The sequence below is a fragment of the Rhinatrema bivittatum genome, chromosome 6 (genome assembly GCF_901001135.1).
Source record: "Rhinatrema bivittatum chromosome 6, aRhiBiv1.1, whole genome shotgun sequence".
NCBI lineage: Eukaryota > Metazoa > Chordata > Amphibia > Gymnophiona > Rhinatrematidae > Rhinatrema > Rhinatrema bivittatum.
The window spans coordinates 8,553,773-8,576,515 of NC_042620.1; the positions used below are offsets into that span (position 1 = coordinate 8,553,773).

The 22,743-nt window shown below is 50.4% G+C and overlaps 1 protein-coding gene across 1 annotated transcript in view; it reads left to right on the top strand.

Annotated features, from left to right (window-relative positions):
- ABCB6 (ATP binding cassette subfamily B member 6 (Langereis blood group)) overlaps positions 1 to 22,743 on the top strand; it is a 206,922-nt gene that overhangs the window by 45,165 nt on the left and 139,014 nt on the right. Inside the window, exons 7-13 of the mRNA XM_029605015.1 lie at positions 2,144 to 2,265; positions 2,512 to 2,621; positions 6,498 to 6,563; positions 14,406 to 14,531; positions 14,918 to 14,994; positions 15,268 to 15,331; positions 16,004 to 16,089. Of these exons, the coding sequence (XP_029460875.1) occupies positions 2,144 to 2,265; positions 2,512 to 2,621; positions 6,498 to 6,563; positions 14,406 to 14,531; positions 14,918 to 14,994; positions 15,268 to 15,331; positions 16,004 to 16,089 (651 nt within the window). The remainder of the gene's footprint in view (positions 1 to 2,143; positions 2,266 to 2,511; positions 2,622 to 6,497; positions 6,564 to 14,405; positions 14,532 to 14,917; positions 14,995 to 15,267; positions 15,332 to 16,003; positions 16,090 to 22,743) is intronic.

The window sequence follows — 22,743 nt, forward strand, 5'->3', positions numbered from 1 at the left end:
GACATTACTAGCACTGACAGCCCGCTCACATAAAGGGAGAGAGAGACATTACTAGCACCGACAGCCCGCTCACATAAAGGGAGAGAAACATTACTAGCACAGACAGCCCGCTCACATAAAGAGAGAGAGACATTACTAGCACCGACAGCCCGCTCACATAAAGGGAGACATTACTAGCACCGACAGCCCGCTCACATAAAGAGAGAGAGACATTACTAGCACGGACAGCCCGCTCACATAAAGAGAGAGAGACATTACTAGCACCGACAGCCCGCTCACATAAAGAGAGAGAGACATTACTAGCACCGACAGCCCGCTCACATAAAGGGAGAGAGAGACATTACTAGCACCGACAGCCCGCTCACATAAAGGGAGAGAGAGACATTACTAGCACCGACAGCCCGCTCACATAAAGGGAGAGAGAGACATTACTAGCACCGACAGCCCGCTCACATAAAGAGAGAGAGACATTACTAGCACCGACAGCCCGCTCACATAAAGGGAGAGAGAAACATTACTAGCACCGACAGCCCGCTCACATAAAGAGAGAGAGAGACATTACTAGCACCGACAGCCCGCTCACATAAAGAGAGAGAGACATTACTAGCACCGACAGCCCGCTCACATAAAGAGAGAGAGAGACATTACTAGCACCGACAGCCTGCTCACATAAAGGGAGAGAGAGACATTACTAGCACCGACAGCCCGCTCACATAAAGGGAGAGAGAGACATTACTAGCACCGACAGCCCGCTCACATAAAGGGAGAGAGAAACATTACTAGCACCGACAGCCCGCTCACATAAAGGGAGAGAGAAACATTACTAGCACCGACAGCCCGCTCACATAAAGGGAGAGAGAGACATTACTAGCGCCGACAGCCCGCTCACATAAAGGGAGAGAGAGACATTACTAGCGCCGACAGCCCGCTCACATAAAGAGAGAGAGACATTACTAGCACAGACAGCCCGCTCACATAAAGGGAGAGAGACATTACTAGCACCGACAGCCCGCTCACATAAAGGGAGAGAGACATTACTAGCACCGACAGCCCGCTCACATAAAGGGAGAGAGAAACATTACTAGCACCGACAGCCCGCTCACATAAAGAGAGAGAGACATTACTAGCACCGACAGCCCGCTTACATAAAGGGAGAGAGAAACATTACTAGCACCGACAGCCCGCTCACATAAAGAGAGAGAGACATTACTAGCACCGACAGCCCGCTCACATAAAGGGAGAGAAACATTACTAGCACCGACAGCCCGCTCACATAAAGGGAGAGAGACATTACTAGCACCGACAGCCCGCTCACATAAAGGGAGAGAAACATTACTAGCACCGACAGCCCGCTCACATAAAGGGAGAGAGAGACATTACTAGCACCGACAGCCCGCTCACATAAAGGGAGAGAGAGACATTACTAGCACAGACAGCCCGCTCACATAAAGGGAGAGAGACATTACTAGCACCGACAGCCCGCTCACATAAAGGGAGAGAGACATTACTAGCACCGACAGCCCGCTCACATAAAGGGAGAGAGACATTACTAGCACCGACAGCCTGCTCACATAAAGGGAGAGAGAGACATTACTAGCACCAGCAGCCTGATCAGGTATAATGGGATGGACCCTTCTATTAACCTTTTAGGTACCAACGTTCCACAAGTGGAATATTCTTTCATATACTTTTAATTACTTGCAAATTTTTTTATACCATATTTGGGTCTTGTTAACTAAGATATGTAAAAGGGGCATCAGGAAATAATTCCTTCAATGAGCAGGATCTAAAAGGTTAAAAAAAAAAAAATAAATTAAAAAATGACTGCACACCCTCCTAGTGAAAGGTATCGGTGAAGTCCCGTGTTAATCACACAGTTACTGTGTGGCTGGTTTAATGAGCAGGTTTGTAATACGACACGTCAGCTATGGCCGATGCCAGGCCATGAACCGGTGGGACCTGTTCCGAATGCATGGGAGCTGAGCCCACTCCTGGCCCCTCTGTCTTCAGGGCTGTGTGAGCCCCATGGGAGTCCCTGACCTCCGACCTGCGGAGGACCCTGGGTGGGTGTCGGGGGAGGGGAGCAGGTGCTCGGGGCTCTCCGTCAGATATTCACTGAGCTTTTTTTTTTTTTATTTCCCAGTTATATCGTCTTCAGTATTTTTCCCACTATTGCCGACATAATCATTGGAATAATTTACTTCACGTCTGCGTTCAACGCCTGGTTCGGCCTCATCATCTTCGTCTGCATGAGTTTGTACCTCAGTAAGTCCTCCTTTGCACACACAAGGGAAGGAGAATAGATTGGTGTTTCTAAGGACACTGGGCACAGATTGGTTCACCACTTCTAAAACCTTGCACACCAGCATTGTTTGCTTGCAAAACGTCGGAGCATTGCCCGGCCCCCCCTCCCTAGTGTATGGGGTAGAGGCAGAGCCAGGAACCCCAGGGGCCCAGCCCACCTGCACTCCCATCCTTTTCACTGCTGTTCCCTTGCCCTGCCCCCTACAGCCCTCACCATCCTGATCACAGAGTGGAGGACCAAGTATCGGCGGGACATGAACACCAGAGACAACGAAGCCAAGTCCAAAGCTGTCGACTCGCTTCTCAACTTCGAAACGGTAACATCCGGGCAGGGCTTCTGGGGCCTCTCCCGCTTTACAGACGCGGGGCAGGTTCCTAGCAGTGAGCGGGCGGGTGGGGTTGGTAATTATGTAGGGGATCTGGGGGGGCAGTTCCTAGCGGTGGGTGAGTGAGCGGGTGGGGTTGGTAATTATGTAGGGGATCTGGGGGGGCAGTTCCTAGCGGTGGGTGAGCGGGCGGGTGGGGTTGGTAATTATGTAGGGGATCTGGGGGGGCAGTTCCTAGCGGTGGGTGAGCGGGCGGGTGGGGTTGGTAATTATGTAGGGGATCTGGGGGGGCAGTTCCTAGCGGTGGGTGAGCGGGCGGGTGGGGTTGGTAATTATGTAGGGGATCTGGGGGGGCAGTTCCTAGCGGTGGGTGAGCGGGCGGGTGGGGTTGGTAATTATGTAGGGGATCTGGGGGGGCAGTTCCTAGTGGTGGGGCGGGTGGGGTTGGTAATTATGTAGGGGATCTGGGGGGGCAGTTCCTAGCGGTGGGTGAGCGAGCAGGTGGGGTTGGTAATTATGTAGGGGATCTGGGGGGGCAGTTCCTAGTGGTGGGCGGGTGGGGTTGGTAATTATGTAGGGGATCTGGGGGGGGCAGTTCCTAGCGGTGGGTGAGCGGGCGGGTGGGGTTGGTAATTATGTAGGGGATCTGGGGGGGCAGTTCCTAGTGGTGGGCGGGTGGGGTTGGTAATTATGTAGGGATCTGGGGGGGGCAGTTCCTAGCAGTGGGTGAGTGAGCGGGTGGGGTTGGTAATTATGTAGGGGATCTGGGGGGGCAGTTCCTAGCGGTGGGTGAGCGGGCGGGTGGGGTTGGTAATTATGTAGGGGATCTGGGGGGGCAGTTCCTAGTGGTGGGCGGGTGGGGTTGGTAATTATGTAGGGGATCTGGGGGGGCAGTTCCTAGCGGTGGGTGAGCGAGCGGGTGGGGTTGGTAATTATGTAGGGGATCTGGGGGGGGCAGTTCCTAGCGGTGGGTGAGTGAGCGGGTGGGGTTGGTAATTATGTAGGGGGATCTGGGGGGGCAGTTCCTAGCGGTGGGTGAGCGGGCGGGTGGGGTTGGTAATTATGTAGGGGTTCTGGGGGGGCAGTTCCTAGCGGTGGGTGAGTGAGCGGGTGGGGTTGGTAATTATGTAGGGGGATCTGGGGGGGCAGTTCCTAGCGGTGGGTGAGCGGGCGGGTGGGGTTGGTAATTATGTAGGGGTTCTGGGGGGGGCAGTTCCTAGCGGTGGGTGAGCGGGCGGGTGGGGTTGGTAATTATGTAGGGGTTCTGGGGGGGCAGTTCCTAGCAGTGGGTGAGTGAGTGGGTGGGGTTGGTAATTATGTGGGGGATCTGGGGGGGCAGTTCCTAGCGGTGGGTGAGCGGGCGGGTGGGGTTGGTAATTATGTAGGGTGTTCTGGGGGGGGCAGTTCCTAGCGGTGGGGTGAGTGGGCGGGTGGGGTTGGTAATTATGTAGGGGATCTGGGGGGGCAGTTCCTAGCGGTGGGGGAGTGGGCGGGTGGGGTTGGTAATTATGTAGGGGTTCTGGGGGGGCAGTTCCTAGCGGTGGGGGAGTGGGCGGGTGGGGTTGGTAATTATGTAGGGGATCTGGGGGGGCAGTTCCTAGCGGTGGGGGAGTGGGCGGGTGGGGTTGGTAATTATGTAGGGGATCTGGGGGGGCAGTTCCTAGCAGTGGGCGAGTGGGCGGGTGGGGTTGGTAATTATGTAGGGGATCTGGGGGGGGCAGTTCCTAGCAGTGGGCGGGTGGGGTTGGTAATTATGTAGGGGTTCTGGGGGGCAGTTCCTAGCAGTGAGTGAGCTGGCGGGTGGGGTTGGTAATTATGTAGGGGTTCTGGGGGGCAGTTCCTAGCAGTGGGTGAGCAGGCGGGTGGGGTTGGTAATTATGTAGGGGATCTGGGGGGGCAGTTCCTAGCGGTGGGGGAGTGGGCGGGTGGGGTTGGTAATTATGTAGGGGTTCTGGGGGGCAGTTCCTAGCAGTGAGTGAGCTGGCGGGTGGGGTTGGTAATTATGTAGGTGTTCTGGGGGGGCAGTTCCTAGCGGTGGGGGAGTGAGCGGGTGGGGTTGGTAATTATGTAGGGGTTCTGGGGGGGCAGTTCCTAGCGGTGGGGGAGTGAGCGGGTGGGGTTGGTAATTATGTAGGGGTTCTGGGGGGCAGTTCCTAGCAGTGAGTGAGCGGGCGGGTGGGGTTGGTAATTATGTAGGTGTTCTGGGGGGGCAGTTCCTAGTGGTGGGGGAGTGAGCGGGTGGGGTTGGTAATTATGTAGGGGTTCTGGGGGGGCAGTTCCTAGCGGTGGGGGAGTGAGCGGGTGGGGTTGGTAATTATGTAGGGGTTCTGGGGGGCAGTTCCTAGCAGTGAGTGAGCGGGCGGGTGTGGTTGGTAATTATGTAGGTGTTCTGGGGGGGCAGTTCCTAGCGGTGGGGGAGTGAGCGGGTGGGGTTGGTAATTATGTAGGGTTTCTGGGGGGGCAGTTCCTAGCGGTGGGGGAGTGAGCGGGTGGGGTTGGTAATTATGTAGGGGATCTGGGGGGGGCAGTTCCTAGCAGTGGGCGAGTGGGCGGGTGGGGTTGGTAATTATGTAGAGGTTCTGGGGGGGCAGTTCCTAGCGGTGGGGGAGTGGGCGGGTGGGGTTGGTAATTATGTAGGTGTTCTGGGGGGGCAGTTCCTAGCAGTGGGTGAGCGGGCGGGTGGGGTTGGTAATTATGTAGGTGTTCTGGGGGGGCAGTTCCTAGCGGTGGGGGAGTGAGCGGGTGGGGTTGGTAATTATGTAGGTGTTCTGGGGGGGCAGTTCCTAGCGGTGGGGGAGTGAGCGGGTGGGGTTGGTAATTATGTAGGTGTTCTGGGGGGGGCAGTTCCTAGCGGTGGGTGAGCGGGCGGGTGGGGTTGGTAATTATGTAGGTGTTCTGGGGGGGCAGTTCCTAGCGGTGGGGGAGTGAGCGTGTGGGGTTGGTAATTATGTAGGGGTTCTGGGGGGCAGTTCCTAGCAGTGGGTGAGTGGGCGGGTGGGGTTGGTAATTATGTAGGGGTTCTGGGGGGCAGTTCCTAGCAGTGGGTGAGCGGGCGGGTGGGGTTGGTAATTATGTAGGTGTTCTGGGGGGGCAGTTCCTAGCGGTGGGTGAGCGGGCGGGTGGGGTTGGTAATTATGTAGGTGTTCTGGGGGGGCAGTTCCTAGCGGTGGGTGAGCGGGCGGGTGGGGTTGGTAATTATGTAGGTGTTCTGGGGGGGCAGTTCCTAGCGGTGGGTGAGCGGGCGGGTGGGGTTGGTAATTATGTAGGTGTTCTGGGGGGGCAGTTCCTAGCAGTGGGTGAGCGGGCGGGTGGGGTTGGTAATTATGTAGGGGTTCTGGGGGGGCAGTTCCTAGCAGTGGGTGAGCGGGCGGGTGGGGTTGGTAATTATGTAGGTGTTCTGGGGGGGCAGTTCCTAGCGGTGGGTGAGTGGGCGGGTGGGGTTGGTAATTATGTAGTGCAGTGAGGGAGCACTACCCCGCCTGCTCTGGATGCAGTTAGGGAGGAAGTGCGCCATCGCAGATACAAACAAGGCAGAAGTGAGGGTGGGAATGAGAGCAGCCCAGGATCCTGCCCCGCTACCCCCATCCTCATGCCCTACTGATTTACTTTTATTTTATGTGAACTCTTTTATTCCACAAATTCTCAAAACAATTTGTTCCGTGCAGAGAGAGAGAGAGCCCGATATCCTTGGTCCCCTAAGTGTGGTTCCGGAGGGCGGTGGGCACTCATTGTAGAGAGAGAGTTGGGATTCTGCAGACCCTGCCCTGGTTCTGTAGAGAGACAGCTCCAGATCCTGTGCTCTCTGGTAGGTGGGGCAGGTTAATATTGGTTTCTTATTGCGACTTTTCTCTTCTCTCTTGGTGGTAGGTGAAGTATTACAATGCTGAGTGCTACGAGGTGAACAGATTCAATGAGGCCATAGTGAAATACCAGGTGATAACTTCCTCATGATGCTGTCTCTCTCCGCAGTAAGGTTCATACATAAAGAATGTCTCCCAAAATTAGTTTCTCTCTCTCCTGCAAGAAGGGACAGACAGAGAGAGTGGTCAGAGAGAGAGTGTGTGTATGTGTGTGTGTGTGCGTGCGGGCAGAGAGAGTGCTCAGTGTGTGTGTGAGTGTGTGTGTCTCTTCTCTGCAGTAAGGTTCATACATAAAGAATGTCTCCCAAAATTAGTTTCTCTCTCTCCTGCAGGAAGGGACAGACAGAGAGAGTGTGTGTGTGTGTGCGCAGAGAGAGTGCTCAGTGTGTGTGTGTCTTCTCTGCGGTAAGGTACAAACACAGACGTTCTCCCAAAGTCTCTGTGAGGCCCCAATGAGCAGTTCTTGACTCCTGCCAGCAGAGGGACTTATGGGATCTGTTCGGTCCTCCCACCTTAATGGTCCACTTCCTGCTGGCAGCCATCTGCTTTTCCTGTCTGGACACATGCACATTCCACGACTCCAGTCTGCACTTGGCCAGAGCTTGATCCTACATCATTGTCCTATGTTTTGTATTCCTGTTTGGTCCTAGCTTACTTAAGAACATAAGAAGTTGCCGTACTGGTTCAGAGTGAGGGTCCATCAAGTCCAGTATCCTACTTCCAATAATGGCAAATACCTAAACCGGACTGGGTGGTGGTCTCCACAGATGCCAGTCTCACAGGTTGGGGGACCGTGTGCTTGGGACACTTGACTCAAGGGCTTTGCTCTCCAAGGCAGAAGTCCTGGTCCATCAATCATCTAGAGATGAGGGTGGTCTGGCAAGACCTGGAAGCCTTCCTTCCACTGGTCAGGGGGCAGATGGTTCGTGTATTCTCAGACATCAATCACCAAAGCGGAACGAAGAGTCAGGCAGTGGCACTGGAAGCTCGACGGTTGTTTGTGTGTGGGTGGAGCGCCATCTCGAGGGCATAGTGGCTTCACACGTGACAGGTGTCAACAACGTGCAGGCAGATTTCCTCAGCAGGCAACAACTGGACCCAGGGGAATGGGAGTTGTCCCTGGAAGCTTGGAATCGCATCTGGGCCAGGTGGGATCTCATGGTGACTCGAAGCAACGCGAAGATGATGAGGTTTTTTCAGTCGCCAAAGGGAGGTTGGCTCAGTGGGCCTGGATGCTCTGGTGTATCCTTGGCTGACGGGTTCTTCTGTACGTGTTCCCTCCTTGGCCCCCTCGTCGGTCTTGTGCTGAGACGCATAGAGGTGCATCCCGGAACGGTGGTTCTGGTGGAGCCGGAGTGGCCATGTCGTCCGAGGTTCGCAGATCTAGTACAGCTCACGGTGGAGGAGCCTCTCAGACTGGCCCATCTTCTAGGGTTACTACATCAGGAGCCCATATTCTCGGATTGGGAGGATTTCTTCTGTCTCGCAGCTTGGCCTTTGAGAGGCGACGGCTGTGACCGAAAGATTATTTGGAACAGGTCATTGCCATGCTCCTTCAGGCTAGGAGGCCTTCCACTTCCTTGGCGTATGTCAGGGTCTGGAGGGTTTTTTGAGTCATGGTGTTTGCAGCGGCAATTAGACCACCTATCAGTGGATGTTCCCCATATTTTGGAGTTTTTGCAAGAGGGATTGGCTAAGGGGCTAGCCTAGAGTTCACACCGCATGCAGGTGTCTGCCTTGGGCTCACTCAGGGGAACGTGCCGAGGAAGGTCTCTGGCCACTCACCCGGATGTGATTAGATTCCTGAAAGGGGTGAAATTATGTCCTGATTGGAGTCTCCACATAGCTCTGCAGGGGCTTTGTCGGGCCCCATTCGGTGCGGAGAGTGACGTTGAAGGATTTAACTGTGAAGATGGTGCTTCTGGTGGCCAGCTGTTCTGCTAGACAGATTTTGGAGTGGCAGGCTTTGTATTGCAGGGATCCATTTTTGAGGATTTACAATGACAAGGTCACATTGCGACTGATTTCCTCCTTTTTGCTGAAGGCGGTATCCTTGTTTCATCTTAATTAGTCGGTGGAGCTTCTGGGGTTTCCGGAATGGTCGACAGATTCCCTGTGGGCAGGGAGCTACACCAATTAGACGTGCAGCGGATCCTGTTGCGGTATTTGGAGGTTACGAATGAGTTTCTCTGGTCTGATCACCTTTTTGTACTTTTTGGTGGAGTAAAGAAAGGAGACAAGGCCTCGAAGGCTACCATCTCTCGGTGGCTTAAGGAGGCTTATATTTGTAAAGGTTGCCAGGTGCCTGTGGGGCTTAGGGCACATTCCACAAGAGTGCAGGCGGCGTCCTGGGCTGAGTGTCAGCTGCTGTCACCCCAGGAGATTTGTAGGGTTGCGGTGTGGTCTTCGATTTATACTTTCTCCAGACATTGCCGGTTGGATGTGATGGCGCAAGACGAGGCATCCTTTACTGGGAGTTTTCTGTGCGTGGGTCTTTCGGGTTCCCGCCCAGTTTAGAGGTGCTTGGGTGCATCCCACTTGTCTGGACTGATCTGGATATGTTCAGGAAAGGAAAATTGGTTCTTACCTGCTGTCGCACAGGAGGGAAGGGTTAGGCCGACCATCAAAGTTGGTGATTCAATTATTAGAAATGTAGATAGCTGGGTGGCTGGTGGGCGTGAGGATCGCCTGGTAACATGCCTGCCTGGTGCGAAGGTGGCGGACCTCACGCATCACCCAGATAGGATTTTAGACACTGCTGGGGAGGACCCGGCTGTCGTGGTACATGTGGGCACCAACGACATCGGAAAATGTGGGAGGGAGGTTCTGGAAGCCAAATTTAGGCACTTAGGTAGAAAGATTAAATCCAGAACCTCCAGGGTAGCATTCTCTGAAATGCTTCCTGTTCCACGTGCAGGTCCCCAGAGGCAGGCAGAGCTCCGGGTCTCAATGCGTGGATGAGACGATGGTGCAAGGAAGAGGGATTCAGCTTTGTAAGGAACTGGGGAAACCTTTGGGGAAGGGGGAGACTTTTCCGAAAGGATGGGCTCCACCTTAACCAGAGTGGAACCAGACTGCTGGCGCTAACCTTTAAAAAGGAGATAGAGCAGCTTTTAAACTAGAACAAAGGGGAAAGCAGACAGTCACTCAGCAGTGCATGGTTCGGAGAAATGTATCCTTGAAGGATACTAATGAAACAGGAGAGTTAGGGCATCCCAACAGAGAGGTTCCAATAAAAGCAAACGTAGTCCATGTGCGTATAAGTAAAGAATCACTTGAGCTAAAGATTGCCAAATTAACCCTAAGAACTGAAAAGCAGGTTGTTAATACAAACAAAAAACACACTTTGAAATTTCTGTATGCCAATGCCAGAAGTCTAAGAAGTAAGATAGGACAGTTGGCATGTAAAGCAGAAATTGATGAGATTGACATAATTGGCATCACAGAGACTTGGTGGAAGGAGGATAACCAATGGGACAGTGCTATATCAGGGTACAAATTATATCGCAATGATAGGGAGGATCAACCAGGTGGGGGTGTGGCACTTTATGTCCGGGAGGGTATAGAGTCCAACAGGATAAAGATCATACAAGAGAGTAAATGCTCAGTAGAATCTAAATGGGTAGAAATCCCATGTATGTTGGGTAAGAGTATAGTGATAGGAGTATACTACCGTCCACCTGGACAAAATGGTCAGACAGATGATGAAATGCTAAGAGAAATCAGGGAAGCTAACCAATTTGGCAGTGCAATAATAATGGGAGATTTCAATTACCCCAATATTGACTGGGTAAATGTAACATCAGGACTTGCTAGAGACATAAAGTTCCTGGATGTAATAAATGACTGCTTCATGGTGCAATTGGTTCAGGAACCAACAAGAGAGGGAGCTATTTTTAGCTTTAATTCTTAGTGGAGCACAGGATTTGGTGAGAGAGGTAACGGTGGTGGGGCCACTTGGCAACAGTGATTATAACATGATCAAATTTAAAATAACTGAAAGGGGGCAATAAGTAAATCTATAGCTCTAACACTAAATTTTCAAAAGGGAAACTTTGATAAAATGAGGAAAATAGTTGGAAAAAAACTGAAAGGTGCAGCTGCAAAGGTTAAAAGTGTTAAACAAGTATGGACATTGTTTAAAAATACAATCCTAGATGCACAGTCCAGATGTATTCCACGCATTAAGAAAGGTAGAAGGAAGGCAAAACGATTACCGTCATGGTTAAAAGGTGAGGTGAAAGAGGTTATTTTAGCCAAAAAAACATCCTTAAAAAATTGGAAAAAGGATCCATCTGAAGAAAATAAGATAAAGCATAAGCATTGTCAAGTTAAGTGTAAAACATTGATAAGACAGGTGAAGAGAGAATTTGAAATGAAGTTGGCCATAGAGGCAAAAACTCATAATAAAAACTTTTTTAAATACATCTGAAGCAAGAAACATGTGAGGGAGTTGGTTGGACCATTAGATGACCGAGGGGTTAAAAGGGCTCTTAGGGAAGATAAGGCCATTACAGAAAGATTAAATTAATTCTTTGCTTCCGTGTTTACTAATGAGGATGTTGGGGAGATACCAGTTCCGGAGATTGTTTTCAAGGGTGATGAGTCAGACGAAATGAACCAAATCACTGTGAACCTGGAAGATGCAGTAGGCCAGATTGACAAACTAAAGAGTAGCAAATCACCTGGACTGGATGGTGTGCATCCTAGGGTTCTGAAGGAACACAAAAATGAAATTTCAGATCTATTAGTTAAAATTTGTAACCTATCATTAAAATCATCCATTGTGTCTGAAGACTGGAGGGTAGCCAATGTAACCTCAATATTTAAAAAGGGCTTCAGGGGCGATCCGGGTAACTATAGACCAGTGAGCCTGAGTTCAGTGCCGAGAAAAAAAGTGGAAACTATTCTAAAGATCAAAATCGTAGAGCATATAGAAAGACATAGTTTAATGGAACACAGTCAACATGAATTTACCCAAGGGAAGTCTTGCCTTACAAATCTGCTTCATTTTTTTGAAGGGGTTAATAAATATGTGGATAAAGGTGAACCAGTAGATGTAGTATATTTGGATTTTCAGAAGGCGTTTGACAAAGTCCCTCATGAGAGGCTTCTAAGAAAACTAAAAAGTCATGGGATAGGAGGTGATGTCCTTTCGTGGCTTACAAACTGGCTAAAAGACAGGAAACAGAGAGTAGGATTAAATGGTTAATTTTCTCAGTGGAAAAGGGTAAACAGTGGAGTGCCTCAGGGATCTGTATTTGGACCGGTGCTTTTCAATACATCTATAAATGATCTGGAAAGGAGTACGACGAGTGAGGTTATCAAATTTGCGGACGATACAAAATTATTCAGATTAGTTAAATCACAAGCAGATTGTGATACATTACAGGAGGACCTTGTGAGACTGGAAGTTTGGGCGTCCAAATGGCAGATGAAATTTAATGTGGACAAGTGCAAGGTGTTGCATATAGGGAAAAATAACCCTTGCTGTAGTTACACGATGTTAGATTCCATATTAGGAGCTACCACCCAGGAAAAAGATCTAGGCATCACAGTGGATAATACTTTAAAATCGTCGGCTCAGTGTGATGCAGCAGTCAAAAAAGCAAACAAAATGTTAGGAATTATTAGGAAGGGAATGATTAATAAAATGGAAAATGTCATAATGCCTCTATATCGCTCCATGGTGAAACCTTACCTTGAATACTGTGTACAATTCTGGTCGCCACATCTCAAAAAAGATATAATTGCGATGGAGAAGGTACAGAGAAGGGCGACCAAAATGATAAAGGGGATGGAACAGCTCCCCTATGAGGAAAGGCTGAAGAGGTTAGGGCTGTTCAGCTTGGAGAAGAGATGGCTGAGGGGGGATATGATAGAGGTGTTTAAAATCATGAGAGGTCTAGAACAGGTAGATGTGACTCCGTTATTTACACTTTCGAATAATAGAAGGACTAGGGGGCATTCCATGAAGTTAGCAAGTAGCACATTTAAGACTAATTGGAGATAATTCTTTTTCACTCAACGCACAATAAAGCTCTGGAATTTGTTGCCGGAGGATGTGGTTAGTGCAGTTAGTGTAGCTGGGTTCAAAAAAGGATTGGATAAGTTCTTGGAGGAGAAGTACATTACCTGCTATTAAGTTCACTTAGAGAATAGTCACTGCCATTAGCAATGGTTACGTGGAATAGACTTTTTTTGGGTACTTGCCAGGTTCTTATGGCCTGGATTGGCCACTGTTAGAAGCAGGATGCTGGGCTTGATGGACCCTTGGTCTGACCCAGCATGGCAATTTCTTATGTTGTTATGTAATTTTCATTCCTGTAATACCACAAATCAGTCCAGAGACCCATCCCGTCGATGCCGAAAGACTGATTTTCCTGCCACGTTTTTCCTGCACAAACTTCTCTTGCTGGGCAGACTGGATGGGCCATTCGGTCTTCTTATGCCGTCATTTCTATGTTTCTATGTTTTTCGGGGCTGCTTGGCAGTGTGTACATAGTTTTCTGATACGTTGGTTTGGACACGTTAGAGCTCCAGTTGATGGGATTTTCCAGTCCCACTGTTACTGTCGCCCAATAGAGGGGTTTAAAGATTAATCTTGGCTTGGGTACAGGTCAGTACTGAGGGACTGCAGGTGGCGCTCTCGGTTATGTAGCAGTGCCTCAAAGTTTTGTTCTCTGTCTCCATCTGCTGGTGGGAGAGGCCGCCACTCGTTCTGTTTTGTATATAGTGCGGAGTTGTTGCAGGTTTTCAGTGCATTTTGCTTATGTTAAATTTGGGAAATGAGTTTTTGGGCAACTTCTTCTTCTGGCTCGTTGGAGGGGAGGGTGTTTGCTTAGAAGCTTATGGTTGCTGCTGTCATCTTGGCTTGGGTAAAGGTCAATACTGGGGACTGCAGGAGGCACACTGGGTTATGTACAGTGTCAGTGAAACTATCTCTGTCTCCATCTGCTGGCAGGGAGGCAAAACCCAGGAGTCTGGACTGATCTGTGGTACTACAGGAACGAAACTTCCCCTGGTGAATCCATGCTGCCTCTGGTCTAGCAGTTCCTCTGACTGTAGATAGTTCTCTATCCTTTCCTTCAACAGTGACTCCATTACTTTTCCCACCACCGAGGTGAGGCTAACCGGTCTGTAGTTACCAGCCTCCTCTCTGCTCCCACTCTTGTGAAGCGGGACCACCACCGCTCTTCTCCAATCACTCGGCACCACTCCCGTTCCCAGGGATCTATTGAACAGGTCACACAGCGGAGCCGCCAGCTCATCTCTGAGCTCCCTCAGTATCCTGGGATGAACCTCATCAGGCCCCATGGCTTTGTCCACTTTCAGTTTCCCCAGCTCTTCCCAATCATTCTCCTCTGTAAATGGAGTTACACCTACTCCACTCCCCTCCAGTTTCTTGTTAACTAGCGATGGTCCTTCTCCAGGGTCCTCTAAAGTGAACGCCGAACTGAAGTATTCATTTAATTGTCCCATCCCCTTTATCATTTTGGTCGCCCTTCTCTGTACTTTCCTCAGTGCAAGTATATCATTTTTAGGTTGCAGCGACCAGAAGGTGCGGTCTCACCATGGAGCGATTCAGAAGTACCATGACATTCTGGAGTCCATATTCAGTAGCACATTTAGTGAACAAGTTATCCAGGTAAAGTCAGCTGGATAACTTGTCCCGTATGTTCAGCCGGCCCCGCCTCAGAGTTGAGCATTCTACAATCCTCCCATACTTGCATTATCACAATTCTGCATAGTAAAAGGAGCTGTAATGTGATGGGTTCAAATTTTGAGGATAATAAGAATGATTAGCATCTTTTATTACAACTACGTTTGGACTAAAGAATGAAAATCGCACTAGTAGATAGCATTAACACTAGACTGACCCTGGGATCTGATCCTGTATTTCCAATCTTTGCAGATCTCGGAGTGGAAAGTTAATGCCAGTCTGGCCATGTTAAATCAAACCCAGAACCTGATCATTGGCCTGGGCCTGCTGTCTGGATCCTTGCTCTGTGCTTACTTTGTCACTGAGAACAAGTTCCAGGTGAGTTGTGCTTCTTCTCTCTCTAAGTTGCTGACATTGTGATGGGACTCGGCTGGATACTCTTAGCAGTGAACAGTCACCCGGGGACAGATGGAGAAACCTGTGATGCGATGCCTGCAGGTCAACCCAACATCCCTGTCACGTGCTGAACTCAACACTCCCATCCCTGACACACATGGAACCCAACATACCCATCACATGAGGAACAAAACATCCCTTTGGCAGGCTCCACTTCCAGACACGCATAGCTTCAGAAGTGGAAGCCAGCACCACTCTGCTGTTCCTACCTCGACACGCAAGGCACCCAGCACCTTCCGTAGTAAACAGTGAGCACAGCTGGGATAATATTTCTTGGGCGCTTTTTTTTCTGCTCTCTCGCCTCACAGGTGGGTGACTTTGTGCTCTTCGGGACATACATCATCCAGCTCTACACTCCTCTCAACTGGTTTGGAACCTATTATAGGTGAGAAGGGACAGCGGTGGTAATCTCGTGCAGACTGGGGTCCTTAACTCTAATTTCACAGGGTGTTTACCGTCGAACCTTTCTCTGGGCTGCCTCCAGAACTGAACACAGTACCTCTCCGGGTGTTTTGTAAATCTTTTAAAATGATTTTCTGAGCAGCCCTGCTCCGCTTTCCGTAGCTTTCACTTAAAGGCTGCTGGCGAGGGGAGTTTGTGTGCACTGTAACTTCCACTTCCTCCCTGATGTGAGCGCTCTGCTTCTCACCTTTTGCAGGATGATCCAGAACTCCTTCATCGACATGGAGAACATGTTTGAACTCTTCCATGAGGAGCAGGAGGTGGGTGTGCAGGAGTCTCCCAGATCCTCGCCATTCAGGACCCACAGCTAGATCAGCAGATCTTGGGGTAATTGGATGGCTCCAGGTGATCACAGGCTGGCTGAACCGTCCTGGCTCTGCCCCAGTGATTTCATGGATTTGTAATTTAGAGCTTAGAAAAACCAGAGCTATATTTCCATGCATGGCAATTGGACAAAACCAGGACAGGCTCAACATGTCCCTGCTGACCTGAGGCCATCTGGTGGAGGAGTAGCCATACTTCTGTCAGTGGGCCTCCTGGATCCTTTGGCGTCGGTGTCTCACAAACAGATACAGATGCGCCGGACTTACGGTGCCCAAAGTTTTTTCCATGAGTTCAAATCGGGAACATCTTCCTCTCAGGATCTTAGTTACCCAGAGGGGATGCTCCCAGGTGAAGGGCACGTCTTTCATGGGGATCTGTGATTTGGCCTGGCCCTAGCCAACAAGGGGTACTTTTTCTGCTTCTGCGGTATCGATCCAAAATAAATGTTGGGAGAGCCATAACTGATGCCGCCTCATTGCGCGGATACCGGTGCAGCATGTGGCCGCCAAAAAAATTCAGAAAACTATCCTTGGAGAAAGCGCCTTTGCATATTGGATGCAACGCTCTCCTGGTATCTGCTGCTGTAACTGCTGCCTCCTTGTCTCTAGGTTAAGGACGTGGTGAATGCTGGAGACCTGAGGTTCCCCTCCGGGCACATCGAGTTTGAGAACGTTCATTTCAGCTACGTGGATGGGTATGTGAGACGAGCTTCAGTCATTTCCAGCAGCGCGCACTGATCCCGCTTCTCTGGGGGAGGGGAGTGGTTTCTATAAGACAAGAGCTGGGACCACCCAAGCGGGAGAAAATGTATTTTCCCTCTGTTGTTTAACAATTACTGTGTGCATGTGTGTTCTGTCTGAAGAAGAGGTGAATTCCTAGCTCCCTGTACGTACCCGGATCAGTCCAGACTCCTGGGTTTTGCCTCCCCTCCAGCGGATGGAGACAGAGAAGTTTTGGCGGACTCTGTCCTAAACCCTGAGGTGCCACCTACAGTCCGTCAGTATTTCTCTGTCTCCTGCAGATGGTGGAGGTACAAAACCTACAGTCTGGTCTTAGTCAGTCAGTTGTGTTAAAAAAAAAAAGAAGACAGGGATTTAGTTAAAAAAAAACCAAACCAAACTACTAATCTTTATTTAGTTCTGAAGAGGACGGAAGATCTTAAATTCTCCACAGCCTTCTGAGCCTCCCAGGGGGTTGGCAGGTCCCGAGGGGACTATCCCCCCTGGTATTTGTGAGGCACTTGGAGAGAGGGGTTGAGAACCTCCTTGTCTGCTCCGCCCCCCCTAGGTTCTGGGGTGATACCGGGGAGCCCGGCTCACTCACCCTCGGAGGCAGAGGATCCAGGAAGACGTGAAACAGGTTTAAAAAAAAAAATAGAAGTTTTGCCGCTTTGGTTTTTCCTGCTTCAGGGGCAGAGTGCCTCGCTGTGCCAGGTCTCCCTCCCTTATCGGGCTGCGCTGGGGGCGGGCTTCTTACCCAGTCGGCGTTCCTTTTCATCTGGTGTGGCCGTTTAATTTTTTTTCTCATGCTGCAGCGAGCGGCCTGCAAGGCATGCGGAGATGGCTTTTGTTCCGCCTGCCTCCCCGGTGGGGGGGAGGAAACATAAGCCACGCCGCGAGCCAGGAAAGCTTGGGTGGCTGCAGCAGGACACCTCAGATCCGTTCCCGCTCAGCGCGGGAATGGAGGCTATTGTGCAAACTTTTCACGCGGCTGAGCTAGCCGTGCTGGGGGAGGGGAATTTACCCCCACCTTTGTCGCCGCATTTTCAGGCTCCTGAGAGGGGCAAGCGGGCAGAGGAGGTCGCTGACGAGGAGGGGCAGAGCCCTGAGGTGGATTCTGACTCCTCCTCTTCCTCGTTTTCTTCTGATTTTATTATGCTCCTGCACAAAACCTTTAAAGCCAGCAAAGCTGCCAAGAGAGGGGTCTCGGCTTCCAGAGAAAGGGGATGCTTCGGTTCCTCAGTCGCTCAGTTGTTCCGCCCCGTCCGGCGGACGATGTGTCCTCGCCAGATTCTGACCCAGACGACACAAATTTGGGTGACAAGCCCCCACTGGGGGCGGATTCTGACGACGTCTTGGACCACATCAAGCCACAGGACATGGAGGGAGATGACCCTAAGGTGGTCCATCTCTTTAGAAGAGATGAGTTGGACCCGCTCATTCCAGCTGTTTTGGAAGAATTAGGTATTGAGGTACCTAAGGAAGATTCCCGGTTGGAAAACATTGATCCAGTCATGGTGGGTCTCTGGGGGCCGACAAAGTCTTTTCCCTTTCATTTGTCTGTCATCGATTTACTGTTCTGTGAATGGGACACTCCAGAATTGGGGCTGAAGGTCAGCAAGGCAATGGATAGGCTGTATCCCCTGCCCGAGGAGGCATTGGACCTGTTGAAAGTGCCTAAGGTGGACGTGGCAGTGTCTGCGGTAACCAAAAAAGACCACCATCCCGGTGACAGGAGCAACGGCACTTCGAGATCTTCAGGACCAAAGTGCACTTCAAGCGCAACTGAAGTTGCGCTTGAAAGTGCAACTTAAGCGCATTTTTTAAGTTTCTGCGCTGGGGGTCCGGGCTGATATGTGCAGCAGCTTTTCTTTGTGTGCAGGGCTTCGTTGGGTCCAATATCTGCAGAATATTACCTCTCTTTCTCAGGAGCAGGCTGTTCAGGCAGGACACCTGGAAGCCACGGTGGCATATAGCGCTGATGCCTTGTATAACCTGCTTCAGACATCAGCCTGGTCCAAGGTGGCAGCTGTCTTGGCCCGTCACCTACTCTGGTTGAGGAACTGGTCGGCCGACATATCCTCTAAAGCTCAGATAGGTTCTTTGCCCTTTAAGGGCAAATTGCTGTTTGGAAAGGAACTGGAAGATATGATTCAATCCTTGGGTGAGAACAAGGTCCACCGCTTGCTGGAGGATAAGCCTAGACCGAGGAGTACCTTCCCCTCTCGGTCTCGTTTCAGAAGGGATTGTAGATTCCGGGCTTCTCGTTCGCCCGGTTCCTCCTCCAGACAGTCTACAGACAGGCAGCAATCTTGGTCTCAGTCCTTTCGTGGCCGTAGATTCGGAAGATCCAGGGCCCCTCAATCCACAGAAGGAGTCAAATCCTCTCAATGAAATGTGGCTGGTCCATTCCTCTGTCCACTTGTGGGAGGCAGACTGTCTCAGTTTTACGAGGAATGGGTCAAGTTAATGTCAGAACAGTGGGTCCTCACAGTGATAAGACATGGCTTCGCTTTAGATTTTGCTCGGCGCCTTCCGGATTGCTTCCTAACCTCCCCTTGCTCGTAAGAAGAGAAACGTCAGGCGGTCAGGGACACTGTGAGACGCCTTATCGATCTGGGAATGATAGTTCTAGTTCCCCCCGAGGGACAGCAAAAGGGCCGTTACTCCATTTACTTTGTGGTTCCAAAGAAAGACGGCACCTACTGGCCCATCCTAGACCTGAAGCGAGTCAACAGATGCCTTGCCTTCGTGTTCTACGCTTTCGCATGGAAACTTTGCGGTCGGTCATCGCCTTGGTTCACAAGGGCAAGTTCCTAGCGTCCCTTGATCTCACCGAAGCATACTTTCACATCGGTATCCGTCCAGACCACCAGAGGTTCCTGCGGTTCTCCGTTCTGGGCGATCATTTTCAATTTTTCACTCTTCCCTTCAGTCTGGCTACGGCACCCAGGACCTTTACCAAAATCATGATTGTAGTGGTGGGGCACCTGAGATGAGAAGGGTTCTTTGTGCATCCTTATCTGGGCGACTGGCTGATTCAGGCAAAGTCAGAGGATCTCTATCCTTGGGCAGTGAGCAGAGTGTTTCAGCTACTACAGTCACTCGGTTGGGTAGTCAACCCTGCCAAAAGCCAACTGACTCCCTCGCAGTCTCTTTGGATGGGAAGAGTCTTTCTTACCGAGGACCTTATTGCCAAACTGCAAGGACAGATTCGAGATTTGTTGTCCAAAAATCCTCCAAGAGTATGGGATTACTTGAGGGTCCTTGGTTCCATGACCTCCACTCTAGAGTTAGTGCCATGGGCCTTTGCTCATATGAGACCTCTGCAGTCAGCATTGCTTTCTCGTTGGAATCCTGTTTCTGAACAGTTTCACCTTCTCCTTCCTCTTACGGAGTCTGCTCGGGCCAGTCTCGACTGGTGGCTCCTGTCGGACCACTTGAGCTGGGGTGTGCCCCTGGAAGTGCCTGTTTGGATGGTAGTGACCACGGATGCCAGCCTTTCTGGCCGGGGAGCAGTTTGTCAAGACAAATCAGTACAGGCCCTCTGGTCACTGGAAGAATCCAGAGCAGTGAGGTTGGCGTTGCAAGCCTTTCTGCCGCTTCTGCAGGGGAAATCGGTCAGAGTTCTGTCGGACAACGCGACAACGGTGGCTTATATCAATCGCCAAGGAGGAACCAAGAGCCAACTGGTGGTGATGGGAGCTCAGCTCCTGATTCATTAGGCAGAGCAGCATCTAGCCAGTATCGTGGCCTCTCACATTGCCGGAGTCGACAGCGTTCAAGCCGATTATCTCAATTGCCACATCTCGATCCCAGAGAGTGGGAACTCTCCGCAGAAGCTTTCCAGATGAAAGAGCCATATCCCTCGGCAGCCCCAAACTCTGGAACACCCTCCCAACGGAACTAAGAACTCAACCAGACCTAAAAACCTTCAAAAAGGAACTTAAAACCTGGATGTTCACCAAAGCCTACTAAAACACCCAATGATTCATACACACCCTCCCCAAAATATAACACAAATCTGGACCGAAACTTCGTCGCCCCCGCCCTATTAGCCTTCATTCAGAACCCTACCATGTTCCCCTTGCTACGTTAAGAATATCCCCTCAATCTTAATAATACTTTAAATGAACGCTGTATGTATAAATGAACGCTCTTTGTATATCAATGCATCTACTAATCTTCTAACACTTTATCCATCGAATATGAGTTAATCAATATGAATATGATATTAATCCCCATCCTAACCTCTTAACATCTTACCCATCGAAACTTGTAAACCGTTGTGATGGCGAAACCAAATGACGGCATATAAAACTCGATAAATAAATAAATAAATATGCGACACATGGTCCATACCGAGAGTGGATCTCATGGCCATGTTCCAGAATGCCAAGGCTCCTCATTTCTTCAGTCGGCGTCTGGAGACGGAGGCAGAAGAAGTGGATGCCCTGGTTCTTCCTTAGCCGACGGAAATCCTGCTGTATGTGTTTCCATCCTGGCCACTGATTGGAAGAGTGCTTCGAAGAATAGAGGTTCATCCGGGAGAAGTGGTACTAGTTGCGCCAGAGTGGCGGAGGCGTCCCTGGTTTGCGGATCTAGTCAACCTAGTGGTGGATGGCCCACTGTGGTTCAGAGAGTTGCCGAATCTTCTGCATCAAGGGCCCGTTTGTTTGGATGAGGCAGATCGCTTCTGTGTCGCGGCATGGCTTTTGAGAAGCAACGTTTGAAGAGCAAAGGATACTCAGATGCGGTGATGGCTACTCTCTTGCGGTCGCATTTTCTTAAGGGGGCGAATCTTCTGCTTCCTCTGCTTAAGAGGTCTTGTCCTTCATGAAATTTAAACTTGGTTCTTAAAGCTCTGTGTAACGCGCCGTTCGAGCCCATAAAGAGGGTTACTTTGAAGGGTCTTACTTTAAAGGTGTCATTTCTTTGGCCCACAGAGTGTCTGAGCTTCAAGCGTTATCCTGCAAGGAGCCCTTCTTGCGGATTATGGATTCGGGAGTTTCCTTACGGACAGTACCTTACTTTCTTCCCAAAGTAGTATCCTCTTTCCATTTGAATCAGTCTGTGGAACTTCCATCCTTCTCTGGTTTGGATCCTTCTGATCCCCACTCTACTGATTTACGAAGGTTAGACATCCGCCGGGGCCCACTTGCATTATTTTCGCATGTCAGACCATCTCTTTGTGCTCTGGAGTGGTCCCAGGAGAGGTCATGCAGTGTCTAGGGCTACTATAGCCCGTTGGTTAAAAGAGGCCATTGGATTGGCGTACCTCCTTCAGGGTCGTCCTCTCCCGGAGGGTCTCTAAGCGCATTCTACACGTTCACAGGCAGCCTTGTGGGCTGAGTGTCAACAAATTCTGCCGCAGGAAATTTGTAGAGTGGCCACTTGGAAATCTTTGCACACCTTTGCTCGTCATTATCAGTTGGAGGTGTGGGCTCCAGACTCTGAGAGTTTTGGGGAAGGTGTGATCCGAGTGGGATTCTCAAGGTCCCACCCCAGGTAGGAGAGCTCTGGTACATCCCAGGAGTCTGGACTGATCCAGGTACATACAGGGAAAGGAAAATTGGTTCTTACCTGCTAATTTTCGTTCCTGTAGTACCACGGATCAGTCCAGAGTCCTGCCCTTTTCAGCGTAGGGATAATGGAGAGTCCACTCGTTCAGTTCTTAGTTCATTTGCTCTGCAGATAAGTGTTTACATAATTTGAAATTTTTTATTGATGTTTTTTCAAACTTGTTATGGGCTCTGCTGCCATTTGGGTTAGTTAGCCTGGTTTCTATGGAATTAAACTCCAGTTATAGCAGATAGCTAGTTGAGTCGGGTTTTGGATCATTCTGCTTTGATACGTTGAAATACTGACGGACTGTAGGGAGCACCTCAGGGTTTAGGACAGAGTCCATCAAAACTTCTCGGTCTCCATCTGCTGGAGGGGAGGCAAAACCCAGGAGTCTGGACTGATCCATGGTACTACAGGAACGAAAAATAGCAGGTAAGAACCAATTTTCCCATCAGTCCAGGCTCCTGGGTTTTGTACCCCTGCCGGCAGATGGAGACAAAGTTTCACTGACACTGCTACGTAACCTAGTTTGCCACCTGCAGTCTTTCAGAATTTATCTGTCTCCAGTAGATGGTAGATGATGCAAAACCTGCAGTCAAAAAAAAAAGAAGAAGAAAGAAAGGAGCAAACCTTCTGCAGTTTTCTCGATTCCTCCCAGGGGGTTGCACACTTTCACCAAACATTATCGTTTGGATCTCCAGAGGACATGGGCTTTGGTGAGAGTGTTCTTCGAGCACGATTCTCACAGTCCCCATCCCAGGCGTCCGGACTGATCCGGGCATGAACTGGAAAGGTCGTTCCTGGAATCCCACGGATCGTTCCAGAGTCCGCTGGTACTTCTTTTCTATATATGCTGCAGAAATGCTCCGGATTTCAGGATTCTTCTCCTGGTTTGTGGGTGGAAAGAGGATTTTTCCACTGCGGGGTGCCGCCTTTTGTCTCCCGCTCGTTGTGGGAGGTTGTTTCTCTTCCATTAGGATTGTTATGGGATGGATCTTGGCTTGGGTACAGGTCAATACCGAGGGGCTGCAGGTGGCGCACCAGGTTATGTGGCAGTGGCAGTG